Source organism: Uloborus diversus, chromosome 10, assembly GCF_026930045.1.
Source record: "Uloborus diversus isolate 005 chromosome 10, Udiv.v.3.1, whole genome shotgun sequence".
Classification (NCBI taxonomy): domain Eukaryota; kingdom Metazoa; phylum Arthropoda; class Arachnida; order Araneae; family Uloboridae; genus Uloborus; species Uloborus diversus.
In genome coordinates this window covers 23,320,963-23,340,682 of record NC_072740.1, presented here as the reverse complement: position 1 = coordinate 23,340,682, position 19,720 = coordinate 23,320,963, and the positions used below count along the sequence as shown (strand labels likewise).

At 32.0% G+C, this 19,720-nt stretch overlaps 1 protein-coding gene across 3 annotated transcripts in view; it reads right to left on the bottom strand.

The window, feature by feature from the left end:
- Positions 1–19,720, bottom strand: part of LOC129231590 (transcription factor 12-like) — a 153,185-nt gene that overhangs the window by 16,545 nt on the left and 116,920 nt on the right. For 2 of the 3 annotated variants that reach the window (XM_054865951.1, XM_054865949.1), the window contains 7 exons: positions 18,136–18,214; positions 17,856–17,938; positions 17,282–17,341; positions 13,720–13,917; positions 13,539–13,629; positions 7,766–8,003; positions 823–906 (listed from right to left, as the gene is read on the bottom strand). In XM_054865951.1, coding sequence (XP_054721926.1) covers positions 823–906; positions 7,766–8,003; positions 13,539–13,629; positions 13,720–13,917; positions 17,282–17,341; positions 17,856–17,938; positions 18,136–18,214 — 833 coding nt within the window. The remainder of the gene's footprint in view (positions 1–822; positions 907–7,765; positions 8,004–13,538; positions 13,630–13,719; positions 13,918–17,281; positions 17,342–17,855; positions 17,939–18,135; positions 18,215–19,720) is intronic. The other variant, XM_054865950.1, reaches the window with a different exon arrangement.

Here is a 19,720-nt window from a genome sequence, read left to right as displayed (position 1 = left end):
AATTTTCAGTTGGGTTTGTTAGCTTAAAACCTGCTTTTAGTTCTTTGAACTTCGGGTTTTGATTGAGCTATCAGTTTGAATTGCCCAACATTTTTAAGTAAAAACAATATAAAAGCGGACTAATCGGACCAAAATGTTAAAAAGCGGTCTAAAGCGGACTTAATCCTAAAAAACGGACTTTGGCGGGAAAAGCGACCCATTTGGGAGCCCTGAATACGCATTAACGTATACCTCTTACACGTTTTTTCACTTATATGCTTTTTTATACATTCCCTTTAAAAATATATACACCATGCTTCAGTTTTTTTTAATCAGCAGAACAGATATTTCTAAAAAATTTTTATCTAGCATTTATTTCAGAAAAAAATGCTATTTTCGCTTGCTTTATTTTCTTATTTAAATTTGTATTGAAAAATATTGATGCTGATTAAAGTTGAAATTAAATCTTGTTAAAAATCACAAGTTAAAAAGAAGTCTTTTTTGGACATTTATACTTTTGAGAAAAAGTGACATGAGTTACTTTCATGAAATTGATCCATCGTACAAGAGAAGCTAAAAATAATAACTAAATGATGCAGCTGAAGCAAAAGTAAGCTTCAGTTTATCTTTAATTTTCTGTTACTCCTATTTCAATGAAATTGATAGATGTATGCTTACGAAGAAGTGCAGAGACAGTAGCTTACATGTTTCATACAAACATGACATATTTCAGAAAAATTCAATCATTCCCTCCACATAACACGAGACATTCACAGTAAAATATTTGAACACACAGGATTTTTAAAACTAAGCAAACTTTGAAAATTTTAGATATTTGATTACCTTTCCCTGGCATTATTTGCCTGCCTCCTTTCTTTATCTTTCTCTGCTTTTATTTCAGGCACTTCATCTTCATCCCCAGAACTACTGCAAGAATTAGAAACAGATACGTTAATTTTCAGAATGGAACTTATAAACAAAAATTTTTATACATCTATGAACACGCACATAAAGTAGAACCGGGTCATTCTCGTAAAAATGATACAAATCATGAGACTTGGGAATTTTTCAAAATCAATTTTAATAATTAAAACAAATTGATCATAATTTTAAAACTGATTCCCAATTTAATTTCTGTGTAAAAAAGTCTCAATCATTACACGTGCCAGGTTCAAATCGTACAGAGTTAAGGGAGGGGGGACCAGTTTAGATGGGTCAAAAAATCCACTTTTTTTTAAATATCATAAAATGTTTATAAAACTATTCAAGAGTATGTTACCGAAATTTCAGAGAAAACCTCCCATTAGTTCCAATGCTATGAGCACTTAAGTAGCTGGAGATTTAAAAACATATACTGCAGTTTTTTTGAACGAATTTTCATGAAAAAACTTTTTTTTCAACTAGTGGGCATTCTAGCTCAAAGAGTTATTGAGTTAAAGAGTTCTGAAAATTTGTGTGAATATTCTTTATTTCATTATACTCTATATGAACCTAACTCTGGGATGATATTAAATAAAAATATTTTTTGCAATGCAAGAAATTTGAAAAAAAAAAAAAGAAAAAAAAATGGTAGAAAAACATGACATAGTAATCAAACACGTCAAAAACATGCAGTTTTCAATTTTTTTGATCACAATTAGGTTCATATTCTTAGGAAGTATGCTATTCATGAGAAAGAAATTTTTTAATGATTAGAGATAAAAAATGTGGCTTCGGTAATGCCTACCAGCAAGAAGCTCTTATGGCGACCGCCCATGGATAGCAGCTTCTAACTCTACTATTTCTGGTGGAAATGACTTGAAAAAACTACAAGGTGTACCTCAAAAGATGAATAAAATATCCTCAAAGTTTTAACAAATTCTGATTATTTTATTCCTGTTAAAAAAAATTCATGTAAAACACTAAAATTTCAGCCTTCTAAACTGGTTTCCTCCTTAAAACACAATTAAAGATTGAGCTGAAATAATCAGTTATATTTTATATATAAAAATTAATTTACAACACAACTTGAGAAAAAAAAAACATACAGAATTTTTTTTTAAATTAGTGTAACAACATTTTCTACGCTTTGCATCATCACCTTCGTTAGTCATTTGAAAAATAAAATAAACGATTACTTTGAATCTAAAAATATTTTTAAAAAGCCTAACATAGGGATAATGGTATTTATGGACTTGTTCTTCCACAAAAAAAAAAAAAGAAACATGTTTCTTATACGGTATCTAGGGTGCTGAGTCTGATGATTGGGGCCTAATTTGTCACAACCCTCTCGTTTTGAGACAGACACAACTGAAATATAGCATATAATGGTATATTGTACATAAATGTAGACAACCGCCAATAATAGAGAGAGGGGTTATGTGGGCTCTCCCCCGGAAAAGTTTTTTAAATTAAAATACTTAAAATGCAATGGCAAGCCATTTTAGTAACGTTTGGGGAAAGGATGGGGTTCAGAAACTCTTTCACAACTTTTTTTCCAAACTGTGAATTCTAAAATTGCAATATTATGCAATCTTTAAAAGTATTAGAAAGAGGAAGGGGCGGGGGCCTCACTCAGAACTTTTTCGAAATTGAAGCTTTAAAAAAAATCATCTCTCATGACGTTTATATATTTTTTGAATGCATTATCAAAGGGATGGAGTTCAGGAACTCTCCTTCAGCAAAAATTTCGAAACTGAAGTTCCAAAGACGCAATTTTAGATGATGATAGATGATGTTAGGGGTAAAAGTTAGGGGTTAGGGTTTGAAAAATAATTCTTTTATAAGATAAGCAGATGGAAAAATTAGTAATAAAACAAAACAAATAAAGTAGATATATTATTAACGCAGTACACTTTCCAATATTCACTACTTAAAAAAAATAGAGGAACCGACTCACCCAGGGGAGAGCCCCGAATCACATCCCTCTTAAGGCACTCAAATATAGCTTAAATTAGGGTTTTAAATACTTCATCTTCGGTTCGAAAGAGAACTCCTGAACCCCTTCCCCTAAGTTCACCACAAATGTCCTAAATGTGCATTTTTAAGGTTCCAGTTTCTAATTTTTTCCAAAGAACAGTACCCCCTTTGCCTATATACATGACTAAGACAGTCTAAAAGTTTTTCGACTTCAATTTCGGAAACTTTTTGAAAGAAGTTTCTGACTCTCTCCCCCCTTAAAGCATCTGAAGATAGCCAAAAACAGAGTTCTTAAAACTTCAGAAATGGAAGTTTTTCGGAAGGGGTGGCAGAATCGCCCCTGCCCTTCTGTTCACCACAGACAGTGAAAGTTTGTGTTTGAGATTAATTTTTTTACTTAAAGAGCAACTCACCTTCGCCAAAGACAACAAGCAGTTTTAAGACTTTTCAAAACTGTTTCGAGAGAGAGACCCACGAATTCCCTAACTCTTAACTCACCCAAAGATAGCCAAAATAGTATTTCATACTTCAACATGGAGAAGTTCTCGGGGGAGAGCACCCCCCCCCACGAGCTCTTTCCCCTTAGTTCACAAAATTTGATTTAAATTTGCAGTTTTGCTACTCCAGTTTCATAAATTTTTAAAGGAACTGAACCAAAACCACCCCTACCCCTTTTCAGCCTTAAAATTTTAAGAATTTAATTTTTAAAATTTAAAGAGAAAGAAATCCTTTGAATTCTCTCTTCTTAGGTCTAACAAAGATTGCCTAAAACAGAGTTCAGAATACTGCAGCTTTGAAACTTTTTCGGAGGGAGGGGGGTTGAGAGGGAACTTCTGAACCTCACCTTCTACATTCTTGAAATTTCCCCTAACGAGAGCGCCCCCCCCCCCAAAACATTACCAAAAGACAGCCTTAATGTTTTAAGACTTCAGTTACAGACATCTTTCAGATTAGAATAGATTTCGGGATTTCGCGAGCCTGTACTGCCGTTATTTTTCACGTTTCCTTTATGCCCCCTCCCCTATTTCTAATCTAGCGATGATTAGATTGAATGACATTTTCAGTGTTTCATCAAGTTTTGGTAGATATTAAACAGTAGCATGTCAAAAATGCAGGAACAGTTGCCCATCAGTGTTTCAAACCAGCTTGAGGTTTTCAGGATCCTTTCCAGAATTCCGATTTTCATTAAATCTTCTAAATTCCTGATAGTTCCCACTTTTTACCGGTATATGGACTGGACGCACTTCCCTCTGGAGGAGCTTAGGCATAATGTTAGCGTAAACAGTCCATCCCGTCAACAATCACTCTCAAGACTCAACCAGTATTTTTCTTCTCTCGGTATTTATCACAAACACTGAGTTTAATCTGTTTATTTATTCTGAAATTTTTGGATAGTTAGCAGGTAAGCTTTGACTTGTCTTCAGTGACTTTGTGTCCTCAAAACTGACTGTTCAATCCAGAACATTTCACACTGTGCTTATTATCACAAAACTTTTTGTATACATTGTACATAACGCAAGTTTGTTCTTATCCTCTATGAAAAAAGCAAAGCAAAGAGGCTTTTTTAAAGAAAAAACCTTTTTTCTTCAACTTTTCTTTTTCATTAGCACACCTTGCTTTTTTTCAACATTGCATGCAAGAACAAAACACCTATTTCAAAACAAGAGATTGTAAAACAGTGTCTTCAGTTAGCAGTGTATGCACTTTGAGCATAACAAGCTGGTCAAGGTCAATTAATAGACACATTCACAAAACTCACAATAAAGTGATAGATACTTTGTTTAATTCTACAGCAATGCACAAATTAATAGATGACTGAAACGTTTTTATGTAAGTTATGCCAGACTTAAAACATGTTCATTCGCCACCCCCCCCCCCAAATATAACAAAAAATAACAAAAATTTAAATCAACAGATTCATAAATATTTCTCACCACACTTCAAAAGCATTCATAGCACAACCAGATAAAATTAGCTCAGTGGAAGCTTACTGCCGATATGTTATAACACTAGATCCATTTCCAAAACAATTAAACTTGCTTTGAAACTTGAGATGCATATTTAGGAGTCAAAAAATGATTTCTGTGAAACTTCTATGAGCGACCACCTCTATTAACAACTGGTTTGCTAAGGCACCCATATTCCTCCTTATCTACTCCAAGTTAACATCCTCTGGGTGAGACCATTAAAACCTCTCCTAATGACCCAAAGAATGGAAAACTCAGCACCAAAAAATGATGGAATTTTCGGCAAGCGAAAAGCAAAAGAGATAACGAAAGGAAAGCAATAAAACATTTCAGTCTAGACACAAATCTATCCCTTTTTGTTTACGAAAGTGAAAATAAACCAAAATAATGGGTTAAAATCTATTTTTCTACGTGTTTCAAATGGATTCCTTTCATGACTCTCTGTTTAGAGCCTCAAGATTGTTACAAAAAGGAGGGACCAGTTTTCTGTACCCTAGCGAAAGCTAAGGCGACACTTGTATATCTCGTGGCAGAGGTCAGGCACGTTTTCTGTCACTGTTGGAGGTTGGTAAGAACAAGAAGTTATTTAAAAGGTCATTCTTGGAATCTAGTTGCTGCTTACAAATAGAACGAGGGCTTTCCAAGGTCATTTCAATGGTCAGAATCCAATTTTAGCTCATTTGAACAGGTGATAAATAGATACCCATATTGTACCGCGATCACACTAATGATAAAGACTCCATTATCATTTTTTGCAACTAAAAGCTGAACTAGGAAAAAAATTGGTTCAGAAAACAAAGAATCTTAAGCAGACAAATCTGCAAATCAGTTCCTTATTGGGGAATAATGCAAAAAGCATATTTTGGAGGAAAAAAAAGGTTCTCTTTTTAAATATATCCTTATCATAATGTTCCTATATAGTGTAAGCAGAACATAAATGATTTCTGTTGGTGCAATTATTAAATCTTGCATTTTCAAAAATGACCTCTAAGAGCGACCTATCTCCTCTAATGACCACTTTTTTCTGGAACGGAGAGAGGTCGCTCCAAAGAAATTTCACTCTAATAGTAAAAATAAAATTGAAAATAGATCTAATATGGATTATGCTTGTAGACAAATGTTAACCAACACAGTGCACAGAATTGAGACCTTTAATATAATACATTATAAATGAGAAACAAGCAGTAAACTAGGTGACATGAGAGGAAAAAATCATGTGAGTACAAGGAAATTCTGAGCATCTTTCAAAGGTACTTTTAAATCCATAAACTGTTAGGTGATTCTAAATGTTTACAGGGCTGCCAACCATTTTGGTGTGTAGTAAAAATGAAAAAAAGAAAGTAGTTTCAAATGTTTTGTGTCGTCTTCTAGCTAGAGTGGTTTATTTACCCCACCCTTAACCCTCTACAACCATGCAGGGGAAGGAAAATTACAGCTCTCACATACGTACAACAATATGACTTAACAATGTAGATGACAGATAGTGAAAATACTACATAAAATTGTAGAAAAATAAGATTTTATTTAGATTCAATATGCCAGACAACCTGGATATCATTCAGAGACAGCAGTTTCGTTCTTAGTAGAACTTCTCAGTCTGTAATAGTGAATAACAGAGCTGGATGCAGATGTCATCTCATTGAAGCTGCGAGTGTCAACAAACTGGTAGATAAAGTAAATCTATCTCACCAACAAGTGTCCGCAGCATGGTGTGGTTCCACATGTGAATTGAAGGCCAAGTTTGAATGTTTAGCAGTAAGTTATGGTATATAGTAAGCATGGTATATTGCATGTAGTTCTGCCTCAGCACTAGCTAAGGAGCGGCAACTTACTGCTTAAGATTTTATTTATTTTTTAAATTATTAATAAAAAATTATACTATTTTGCAGTCAGCAACAGTCACTTTTTCAAAACACAAATGAAGCTCAAACAGCAAAGTACTGCCAATTCACAAAAATACATAAACAAAAACTTTTTTAAATTAATTATTAGGATTAAAAATAAGCTAATCTAAGGTATCCCATGCTGAAATAACTTCCAACTGTGAAACTACTATAATGAGTACAACATGCAAAAGAATTGAAGTCACAAGCATTAGAAACAACTGTGCACTAAGTACAAATTTATTGTTGATTATGGCATATTTCCAAAAAGTAAATATTTTCATTAATTATTAAAATAAAGAATAAATAAAATGATCTTTGGTGGCATGCATTAAAATAACTGTCAATTATTTCAAATAGCAAAACATTTACAAGATGCAAACGGATTGAATTTATAAACACAGGAATTAATTTTCCGCGATGTATGAGCTCAATGTTGGAATGTCTATAAAAAGTGAATGATTTCATTATAAAATTTAAAAAATCATTAATTTTTGGTAACCTAGGTTAAAATAACTTCCAACTACCCAAAGTATTAAGCCTTAAATTAGCTTCCAAATGTCCAAAATATTAGAATGTTAAGCAGAAACAAAAGGATTGAAATCATAAACACAGAAAGTAATTTCAAACAAGGTATGAATGCGTAGTGTTTGCTTCGAGATGTGTAGTAGCTAGATAAATGTGTAGTTTCTACGTCAAATGCATAGTAGTTGGCAGCCTTATTTATATAAAGCATATTCATAAGATAGAGTTAGATGGTTTTATTGTGTTAGCTGCATGAAAAATAGTGTTAGGTTCCTTAGCAACCACCACAAGTTACTTTTAACTGACCATTTTCCAGCAAATGACTTTCAAATTACATTATATAAAGGATGTGTCTAAAAAGTAATGAGATATATCCTTATCAAAAGTTTTTACTTTTCATCCTTAAACAAAAACATCAATACAATTTGTAACACTATTTTTTCATTAGATATTAAAAAGATTAGATTATAATATTAGATATTAAGATAACACACAGAGATAGAAGATACTTACAACCTGGTTCTAGAGCGCTTGGTTCCTTTAGATGATCCTATATTTGTAGCTGTATTTGTTGATGAAGTAGAGGTTGGAGATGATACAGGAGGAGTACCAGATATGCTATTGCCAGTAGGAGTGCTGATAGAAGGAGTAGAATTAGCATTTGGTGTAGCTGACTTCACCCTACTTAAGTCTGACTTTTCAACTTCTTTCACTTTATCTTTTATACTAGGTAAAGCATCTGGAGGAAGTCCTGTAATTGTTAAAATCATTTGTTACACAATAGAGAAACTTCTACAATTTTCAGCACAAAAATCAGTAACAAAAACTCAGATTATGGTATCACAGTTTAAGTCAAATACTTGAACAACAACCATTGAACAATTCACACAAAAGTTTATATGCTTCATCTTACTATTTGTTTCTAAAATCATTTTTGCATGTTTTTATATCTGTGACAAAATCACTTTTATTCAAAAATGCCATTCTGTCACAAAGCTAAAAATATGCAATAAATAAATATAGTGAAACCTTTGTAAGTTGACCACTTGCGGTGCACTACTTTAGTGGTCAACTTACAAAGGTTGATTTATATGATAACGGCTAATTCCGTGTCTGAAAAAAGTGGTCAACTTAAAAGGGTAGTCAACTTCATAGGTTTTACTGCAGTAAAAAAAAAAAAAAATGAATTATGTATTAAAAATGAGATAAAAAGGAAAAATGAATATTTTGATGAATATAGATTCACTGTCATCACTTTGAATTTTTAAAATCAAAAACGTCATTCCGTCACATACGACATTGCCCTTTTGTAACATTATAGGTAAAATACTCTTCTGCAACCAACTATTGCATAAGAAATCCAACAGGATTATAGTAAGATAAAAATTTTAAAGTTAAACCAGTATATGCCAAATGAATACCATTGTTCTTTTTGAATTCACATGAAAACTCTTGGTTTAGGAACAGAAATGTTTAGATGGAGAAAGTTATTTGACAGAGACATTTGAACAGAAAGAATAAGCTTTTTTGGGGAAAAAAAGGGTTAACTGTAAAGATGTACTATAAGAGTAAAAAATTGAACTTCAAAACTGCTATAACTAGAATTTAATTCCAAGTTACAAGATTAAATGTCAACATCAGTTCAGCAACATTATAAACCAATTACTTGTTCATAAAGGATGAATTTGATCTCCAGTTTACTGAAAATGAATTCTTAGTTCTCCAATTATATGAAGCATTTTAAAATTGCCTGAATTTTAAGATTTTGGGGAGAATGTATAATTTATACAAGAGTTATATTGGATTTAATTCTCTTCCATTTCTTTCCCCTTTCTTCATTCAGCATAAAATTATACTACTAAATTTATAACAATTTAGTGTTGAAACTTATTTTCTGTTTTCTTTCCATAAATTATTGATCTTGAACCCAAGAAACTTTAGAGTCATAAACTATGAATCCAAAATATCACTCATTTTGAACATTACTTTCACATACCAGCCAACATGTCTACTTAAAAAAAAAACTTTAGAGTTTCCCATACAAAACCTTACAAAGACAATAACTTACTTTCAAACGAAAATGAGACATTAAATAAGAACTTATCCTAATAACAAGACCAGCATTTTTTTTTATTTTTACTAATATTTTAAACTGTCTTTAAATTTCAATTGAGAATATTTATTTCACATTGCAAGGAACATAATTCTACTAAAAACATCAATAGCCATTTAAAACTAAGAAAAATTAAAAAAAAAAATTAAAATATCATGAAAAGACTTGGTTTTATTTTTGTCATTGAAATTCGGTGCAAACTTATCCTGCAATAAAAAAAACTGATAACTTTGTCTTCTTATCACTTTTTTAATTGTTTACACATAGTAAATTTAGCTTTAGCCAAAAACGTTTTATTCAAATTTTGTTGATTGGAATATTTTTTCTGCATGCTCTTGTCTATCAGTGAATGAAAAACTTATTTTCATTCATAGCATTACATGACACAGACAAAAACTATAGCAGTTAAATTTAAAAATGCCTTTAGTATATTCATTACATTCAAAGCTAAAGAGAGGGAGAAAAAAAAACTTTAAATAAAAAAAATTTATAAACAGATTCTAATTATTACAAAAACAGAGGGTGAGGGTGCTAGTATATAAATGAGATTATTTTTTACTTTGGTTAAAAAACACTTTTTTGGCATCGATTAACTGTTTAAACTTGAAAAGTAAAGTTTTTCGGTGCTTATAAAACTTTTTTTAACAGAAAGATTTCAAAAAATAATAAACTTACTAGACCCTCGTTTTACACAGGTTTATTTTACGCGTTTTCAGATTTGACATCTTTATTTTATTTTACGTGGATAAGTTTCGGTTTTACGCTTATGCAGGAATGCAAACAGATAAAATTTTTAATTTTTCAAAATCCAAACTCCTAAAGATTGCAGATTACGCGTAATCAACTGCATTTTGGCGTGCTAATAATCGAGCTTGGCCCACTTGAGACATTTTATGCGATTGATTCCAGAGCTATTTCCAGAAGTAAAGTTATTAAACTCACACAGTTCAGAACTCAATGGAAGAAGAGCTTTTAGGAGTGACAAAGGAGGCCAAAACCAACGAGGATACCGATGTCAGTGACCCACAACCAAAAACGTTCACATTGAAACTTTTGAGCCGTTCCTTGACAACAAAAAGGATCTTTCTGATTTGTAAGTGAAGGAAGATTCTATAATGGAAAGGGTCATGGATGCGTTAATGCTCTGCAAAGAACTACAGAGAAAAATTCTTAACTGCCAAAAGACTGTCATAGGCAGCTCCTTCTCATAAACACTAAATTAACATGTGTTTTCTTTATGCATGCTGTGCATGGAAATCGATATAAGTACACATTAAACTTATTATACAATTAGTCATCACTAGAATGAAGTATTTTGTTATCTACAGAACCAAACTCCTATTTTAACACTAGTATTAGATCTCGATCTGCGCGGATTTCCGTGGAACATAACCCCCACGTAAAACGAGGGTCAACTGTAAAAGCTTTTATACCTCAACATTTCATGAACATAATTTAGAAACCATAACACATCGATAAGTTATTCACACATACACAACCGAACTTATAGTAGACATTAATTTTTCTCATTTTGCGTCAATATCTGAAACTTCACTTTTAATACTTAAATTAATAGGTTCCACTTGCACTGACAAATTCAATCTTGAAAAAAAATTAATAAATAAACTTCAAACTTAAAAGACTTTTCAGTACTTAACCATTTGAAGACAATCTTCAAAAAAAAGAAGCTAAAAGTGTTCCAAAATTTTAATTAACAACTACCGAAGAAATTATTTATCAACATCTATGTAAAAAGGGAGCTCATCAATTCTTTTCAGGCAATAGATTAATATTATTTCCAACTTTGTTAATCAGCTCATTTTCAGGAGTAATATTTCTTTGACTTTACAAAAAAAAAAAAGGATGTGGATCCCACATTGTTTTGCATGTCGCTTTACACGCCTGCCGTGACCACATATTTTCATTTTATTTAACACCCAGTGCCAATGAGTTACTTTTGATTAGTTCAAACTTCACCTGGTACCAGTAGAATGATTATTATAAAAGATCAGTAGTCATTTGACAAATAATGTGTTACATGAACTACATTTTATTTTGTAATTTAAAAGAAATAGATGCAGGTATGTATGGTAGCCAGTAGATAATATGCTAAAGAAACTTTTTTTAAAATATTTTAAAAGACATGGATGCATATGTATGTGGAAAGGGATTATGCAGATTTGATGAATTTTTTAAAAAATAGCTTTTAATATTTTTATGAAGTCTTTTGACACTTTTTCTACACAGATATCTTTAAATTATAAGTAGGGGAATATGGGGCAAAATGAAATGGTGAATTATTTACTCTGTTTTTAGCACCATTTATCGAGTAGTATTTTAACTATGTACTAACACATGTAGTCTACTCCAGTCAAGAAAAAACTACCTCTGAAAATCAAAGAATATGATAATACACGAAATTTTTAAAAATTGATACACAAATTTTAATATTTTGTTGTAACTCAAAATTATTTTTATTATTATTAATTAATAATGCTCTTGTTTTCGACATTTTAAGTATTAACTGAGACCTACTAATAAACAGTGCAGTGTTTATTTGTTTAATATTAAGTTTATTTCTTTTTAAAATGCTTTGCCCCATGGAAAAAAGAAACGAAAAATTTCCTCTTATTTTGGGGGGTACAAATTTAAGGCCAAAAATAAAAAATGCTTCAATGCAAGTTATACTTATAAAATATATTGTTCTTTCTTTATGTGCCATAATTTTCAGAACACATTTCCAATTCGTTCATTTTGAAAAAAGTAAATTACCTCAACTATTTCACTTTGCCCCTCCCTTTCCCCTATACCTTAATTTTACTCAAAACATGAAACAATTCTTAAAATAAGAAATACAATAAGCCAATTTAAAGTAACATGGGTCAAAATACCTTCCATTTTTAAAAATGGCAACAGGATGCAAAAGGATTGAAACTTAAAGCACAGCACGCAATTTTCAGTGAATATAAAGAATTCTTAACCCTATCAGGGACCGTGTTAAGCATTCGCCAATGCGCCAAATACGATAAAATCGTAAAATCGGCGAACAAAATTTGAATTTGGCGAATTTATTGCCGAACAGAAAATTCTCTGAAATATACACAGAGGAAAAAAAATCTCCCTTTAGATGTCAATCTAGATAAAAATTAGGTCCGTTCACAAAATTTGGACCCCTAAAAACGGATCCTTCACAAAATTTCAACCCCTAAAAACGAACCTTTCACAAAACTCCCAGACTAGCAATCACTGAAAGTTTTTTTTATCCTCGGACCACTCCGAGCAGATTGAGGTGCGTGCACGGGCATTAGCATCAGATCGGAGGAAGGATGACGTTTTGCCTCTCGCCTCTTTGAGCCACTGTACTTGCGCCTCTCGATGATTGGATATCGAGTGCGCAGCGTGTTTACCGAGTAGAAAGTGTTGGCGGATGCCTTGTTGAATGGCGCATTTGTTTTATTGTGTTCGATGTCTGAAACATCGGACTAAGATAGGAATGCAGTCTTGGCTTCGTTAAAAGCATTTATTTCTACTCTCAAATTTATTAAAGAATGATAAATATCACTTGAAATTGTTTTTAGCCATTTTTTCCTTTGAAAAATTACATATGATTTGTGGAAAAAGTACTTAATTTGCATTTTTTTCTCACCAAATTCCTAAAAATGGACAAAAATTTCTGGATATACCCCTGCCCTTATCCAATTGTCAAAAATTAAGTTATACTTCACTTTCTGATTAAATATTTCTGCAGAAAAACATTAAAATGAGTAAAAGTTAAGTCTTTGACTAAGACTTGAAATTTGGCTAACACTTTAAAAATTTGGCTAATTTACTGGCGAACAATTTGAAATTCTTAGCACGATCCCTGCCTATATTTTACTTACTTGCTCCTTTTTAGATTTCAATGACGAAAAATGAATGTAAATGTTATTTTTTTCCTTGTAGTGAATGCTTTTGTAGAATAACATCGCCTTTTTGGCGCAGTTTGGAGCAAAAATTGGGATTTTGACTGAATTGTATCAGTTTGTAACAAAAATTGAAAATTGGCGCAATTGGTGCAGATTTTCCACCCCTGATATTTTAAAAACAAAATCAAATATTTTACTTATTTAAAACTGAACCAAAATTAATTGAATTTATAATATTATCATTTCTAGGTAGATATGAAATTATTACCAAAAGACTGAGAAGCAGCTAGTTGCCCAGAAGAGCCTGGTTGTGATGACCTGCTTCTCAAGACATTGTCTGGAAGATTCGTAGGACCCGTCTTCAAATTGAAAGAGAAATTAGCATTATTATAAGCACTTATTTAATAACAAAATAATAATAATAATAATAAGATACATAAAAATATTACCACATGAGGATCTAAAGATATAATTGCTACACCAGGATATGATTGCGTAGCTAGTAGACCATTGGAATGTGCAGTTACCGGGGAAATGTCATTTAATGCAGTATTAGGAGGCACTGGCTGTAATCCTGGTCCTTCTGCGTGATTCCTCAAAATATTAATTGCATCATCTAAGCGTTCCTCCATAACTCCTCGAGACTGCTACAATGAGAAAAAGACAAGCTTAGTTTGAATTAGAGTCCAAGTATGAGGTCATTAATAAAATGACAAGGCAAAAGCAAACAAATTGAAGCAAAAAGTCAAATTTTAGCAAAATGTTCATTATTCAAAACCTTCCTCTAAATTTGTAATCAAAATGAAGAGTAAAACATAAAACCCATGAAAGAGGAAAAGTTTGAAAAAGAAGGTAAAAATACAATCAGTTTTAGCTTGGGAAAGAGGGAGAAAAAAACAAACCAAAAAAAAAAAAAAAACTATGTTTTTTTAAGATTTAAACCTTTCCAAAAGAAAGAAAAAATTCATACTATATTTATTGCCACCAAGAATTAAATGAATACTTTCTCTTCAAAGTTTTAAATATGACTGTTCTTAAGAGCTTTGCTGTGTATCGAACACTTTAAGAAGGCAAATGAGACAGTGAGAAACAAAGGGATATAAGTGTATTTTATAAAGTTTTGAGTAAAACGTGTTTCAAGTTCTGATCCTTGGTAGACTTTCAATGAAAAGTTTTCCTAAATCATGCTGTATAGCAGCACCCACCAGAGTTACTAGTACTGTATCTTGCCCTAAAGCAGGAGAGGTTTACCTTCCATTTGTACTGGTATCTTCAAGTTTTTAATTTTGGCACTTAATCCCTTTGCTTTTTACTGCCTCAAATGAGGATAGCCAAACCAGTGATGTCATGGGAAGGGGAGATCTGTCACAAGGTGTTAGTTCTGTAACACTAGTAAAATCGCTCAAAATATGCTACAAAAATTTTTTTATTGTTCTTCAATGAGCAGTTTTGACAGATAGATATAGCACTCCATAAAAACAACGGTATTCATTTTAACAATTTTAATCTTTGAATTTATTTCAATTTATAATAGGCAGCTTCTTGCTAAAGAACATATAAATTTTAACTCAAAGCAGAATATTTTCTTTTCTTTTCTTTAAAAAGAAAAAAATATGGACATTAAAATGCTACTGATCTGCAATAAGCAGTGATATGTACAAATATTGATAACTTTCTGAAAGTAACTAGGCAAATATTCAGTACTAGAAGAAAATCCCTTTACCTTTTATTTAAATTATACCAATTTCTTATACTGAATCAATTTTCGAATGAAGCATCTAATCAACTGAAATACATGCACATACATCGTCAAACTCAAAAATATGAAATAGAGGAGCAAAATCAATGTTTTGAAATATTGATGTTCTATGATAGAGTGAAATCCTGTAACAATGCACTTTAAGGGACAACACATTTTGTTTGTAATAATGGGAATCTCATTTTACTGAAATTCAAGGAATGTTATGATAATTAAAAGTGAACTGAACATTTATTTCATTGAAAAGTATGTTTTGAGATTATGACATTTTACTGAATCAAGCTTTTTACATCTATATCCATTTTAACTAATTTGGATAAAACGAGTTTTGTTTCAGTGCCTGAATGTTATTCCAGTGCGGTGCAAAAGTTTAAGCACAACCAAAATCTTTTGATAAAAAGAAAAGTATAAACTAAATAGCTTTGAAATTTTTACTGTATAAAAACAATCAGCTTACAAACTCATGTTCTGAATTTGGAAACAATTCAGAGAGATTAAAATAAGATTTCTTTAAAAAAAAAAAATCAAAGTTTTGTTGTTGCAAAAGTTTAGGCACAAAAACGAAATATCTGCATTTAAGAAAGGATAAAATCTTTTAATAGTCTATTATCAATGCATCTGATGAGCTTGAATACACGGTTTTCCATTGATAGCACAAGATTATGGAAGGTTTTGGGGTGAATCTGCACCAAGCTTCCTTGATTGCTGATTTCAGCTTTTGTACAGAATAATATTGCTTCCCATACTGGTATATGTGACGAGAGAGAATTCCCCAAATGTTTTCTATTGGATTGAGATTTGGGCTGAGTGCTGGCCAGTTCATTACACTGATATTTTGAGATGCAACCCATTCTTTTGTGCTACGGAAAGTGTGTATTGGAGCGTTGTCCTGCTGGAAAGTCCATTAGGACCACCTAGGACTTCCACAAACGGTAACAAATGCTCACTTAGGGTATTTTGACACACTTCTGAATTTAGTCTGCCCTTCATAAAGCTAAGAGAGGTTTGTCCCTTGAAGCAAAAAGCGCCAAATACCATGAGCAAGCCACCACCTTGTTGCCTACTGAATATGCACTTTATCTGAGAATATAACACTAATCCATTCGTCAAAGTAATACATGTGGTGTTTTGCCCACTGCAGTCTTGCTTGTTTGTGACACTGTTCCAGAAAAGGTTTACAAGCTCTTGGTTTTTTATTCATTCTGATTTGGTTATTTTTCTGCGTGTAGTTTTAAGTGATATTTTTGATCCAAGTCGAGACTGAGGGACAAATTTCCAAGTAAGCCAAACTTTTAATTCTTCTACCCCCGCTAAAGGTAGTTTTTTTCGACTTTTTGGAGCAATTTGCACGTTTGAATTGCTTTCCACGTTTCAGAGCATTTTAAATACCTTTTTTGATTGACTTAAAATCATTGAAATTTCCATAACGGATTCAGCTTTCAGCTTCGCAACTTCTTCAGGCGAGAACTGCAGAGACTTTGGCCTCTTGATAACATGTTAAGCCATTGCTACACTTTAAAATTCTTTGCAACAAAACGCACTGGTCCTTCATGCATCACATTTCAAGAGATATTTGCATAAAACCTGATTTGGACACAAACTTTTGTGACAGCCAAAAACATTTCGCTTGTATTTTCTAAATTTTGTTACAGTTATATTTTTCAAAATTTCAGACACATATTTAGGATTATGCTATAGTAGAAATTTGAAAGCATCCAGTTGAATAGCTTTGTTTTTATTGAAAAATTTGCATTGCGCTTAAACTTTTGTGCCACACTGTAGACAGTTTTGCAACAGCAATCAGTTTTCAATATATATTTTCTGATACTTACATCTAGTTATGAAGTGCATGGGTGCCATATTTTAAAAGAACATGTAAAAACATGTCAACATCGATTAAATTAAACTAAGTAAAAACATGGATATAGCGAGTTTTGAAACGCCTCAACTCATTTAAGTCTTTTAAATTCAAACAAATGCTTTTGTGTGTGTGTGTGAGTGTGGAAGGCGTAAATTCATTGTCTTCTAGTACTATGATTCTTGAACTGTCTGAACAGGAGGAGAGAAAAAAACTCAAATTTACCAATTATAAAGAAATAAACTATGCATTTCTGCTGAACACAGTGCATTTTTAAACAGCATATTAATCAGGTGGGAAACAAAAATTTGTTTCTTCTTAAGGAAGTCAGTTTGAAAAGTGAAATTTTTTAAATAGAAGGTATTGAAGATTTATTGCAATAAAAGTACTCTACCTCAGCATGGTCTCTGAGAATGTGAAATGCTTCATCAATTCTGTCTTCAAGTCTCCCTTGCTATGTTTAAAATAATAACAAAAATAAAAGAAAAATAAACATGCAAGGAAAAAAACATAAAATTAAAAAGTAAAAATAAATTTAAAAAATACAAATGCTGGGGGCATGCACAACAAATTGAAAAATATTTTTAATGCATACAAATGAAACAAAGAAAAACACAAATGCTCAACAGATTTAAAAAAGCCTTTTAAATATTTTGGGAATTAAATGCTTGCACTTTAATTGTTATAAGGTAAAAACAGATTTATAATTTAATGGAATCATGTAAAATTTCCTTAAATAAATTCAAGTTAGTTTTGTATTCAATGCGTTTGTTTTTCATGAACATAGCATGAGATCTGGTAAAATGATAAATGTAAATAATTTGAATACCATCAATAAAAGTAGTATGGTTCCGCATTAATGAAATTCATTTGCAAAATGCAAATTCAGAGTTCCAAAACATGCAAGCAAAAATGAAAGGGTATTGTCACTAGATTATCATAAGGACCATTAATGTAATATCACTTACCAAAGGAAGTAACGTTCCTTCTGAGTAACCGGAGTTTGGAGGAGGTGCAGCGTGATTTCCACTGCGAGACCAATGTGTTACCCCTAAAATTTAATGGTGTGAATCAAAATAAATTGATGAATGAAAATGGCTTTTATTCATCAATTTTATAACTCAATCAGCTTTTTTTCTAAAAAAAGCATGATGAAACTAGAGCTTTCATTACAAAAATATAGCATTAATTACTTAAAAAACAACAATAATAATCATCATCAAAATAAAAAATAAAAAAAACGCTAACCTGAAAGAGGCGAAGGTGAACTAACTGGAGTTGCAGGAGTTGAAGAAAAACTATTTGCAGATGGTTCAGTTGAGTATATCTAAATAAAATTAAAAGAAAATGATTCAAGCATTATGGTTTGTATCAGTAAATTTCTATAACGAACTTAAACAGATCATGCATTGCATGATTTTTTAAAAAAGTTAATGTACATCTGAAACAGTTAATTAACATCTAATATGGGGGTAATAAGAACGGCAATTCCACTTTCAAAGAAATAGAATTAAACTTCAGTCATAGTAATTTTGTGATTCTTTAAGATGCTCTTGAGAATTCTTTACTCAATATGAAGCAAGTTCAGGGAGGAAAAAATAAATTTTGAAATGTCCTTAAAACAGGAACGTCATGAAGTTGATCAGCTGAATGATAAAAGTTTCCTTTCAGTGCTGGAAGTAAGGTATCTGAAATTTTTAGAAATTACGAAAAAGTAAATGTCCAGTAACAATTTCTCGTATTATTTCCGCAATGAAACAGTTGCATTTTGTGCTAATAATGAAACTTATTTTGAACATTCGAACTTGAAACGTTATTCATATTCAAAGCATTTTATAATCAAAAGGTTCTGGGAAAATTTATCTGATGTCAATGATTTCTTGCTGATTTTATAACCAAAAACCACCAATGCAGAATAATGCTTCTTTTCATGTTTTCATGAGTTTACATGGCAAATTAATTTTTTTTCACTATGTGCAATACTGAATTTGTCAAGGCATACTCTGCAGAATAATTGTTGATGTCGAGATTAGGTCAAACAATGCAAAGGAATTAATTCCATCAAAATTAACAATGTGATAAACGAAAATATTCCAAGCCCAGATTAATGTTGACAAAACAATTCCATGTGCATCTGAATTCGAGTTACAAATAAACCACTGGGGCAGGTTAACAGTTAATTGATGCACTACTCCACAGAGAAAGAAAAAAGTATCAGTGCTTTTGGAAAAAAAAAGTAAGCTTTCTAATTCGTGTGGCACTCACTACATCAAGGAGAAGCTCCCTCTTGCAGTAACACCATCACATTATAACAAAACTGAACCAACCTGGCTGATTAAAGTACTGAAGTTTTATAATGTGTTTGCTCTAAAGTGGGAGGGGCAAACACAGAAGATTTTGTTTTACATAGACTACACTCCAGAGTCCCCCAGACCTTCCACTACATGTGGTTTATCCAGTTGGATAAGGATTGGAAGAGAGCTGTTTTAGGTTCCAGACGAGGAGCCGATAAACCACTGGTCCAGCACTCGGACGAGTATTGATTTGGAATGGGAACATGGGAGGACTTTGTGACCACGATCATATTTAACATGTGCCAGTCACCATTAATTAACGCAGAGGAACATCGAACGGCTGTCATCCAACCCCTCAAATTACAACTCCGCCTTACCGATAGCATATCTACAACAATACAGGCATTGCAACACTTTAAAAAAAGTTTTCTGCAATCTACAAATGAAGATAAAAATTGCATTTGAAACACAATTTTTACAAAAGTTTCTATGAATTTAAAAGAATAAGTATCTTTGATGTACGTGATTTTTCTAATAAA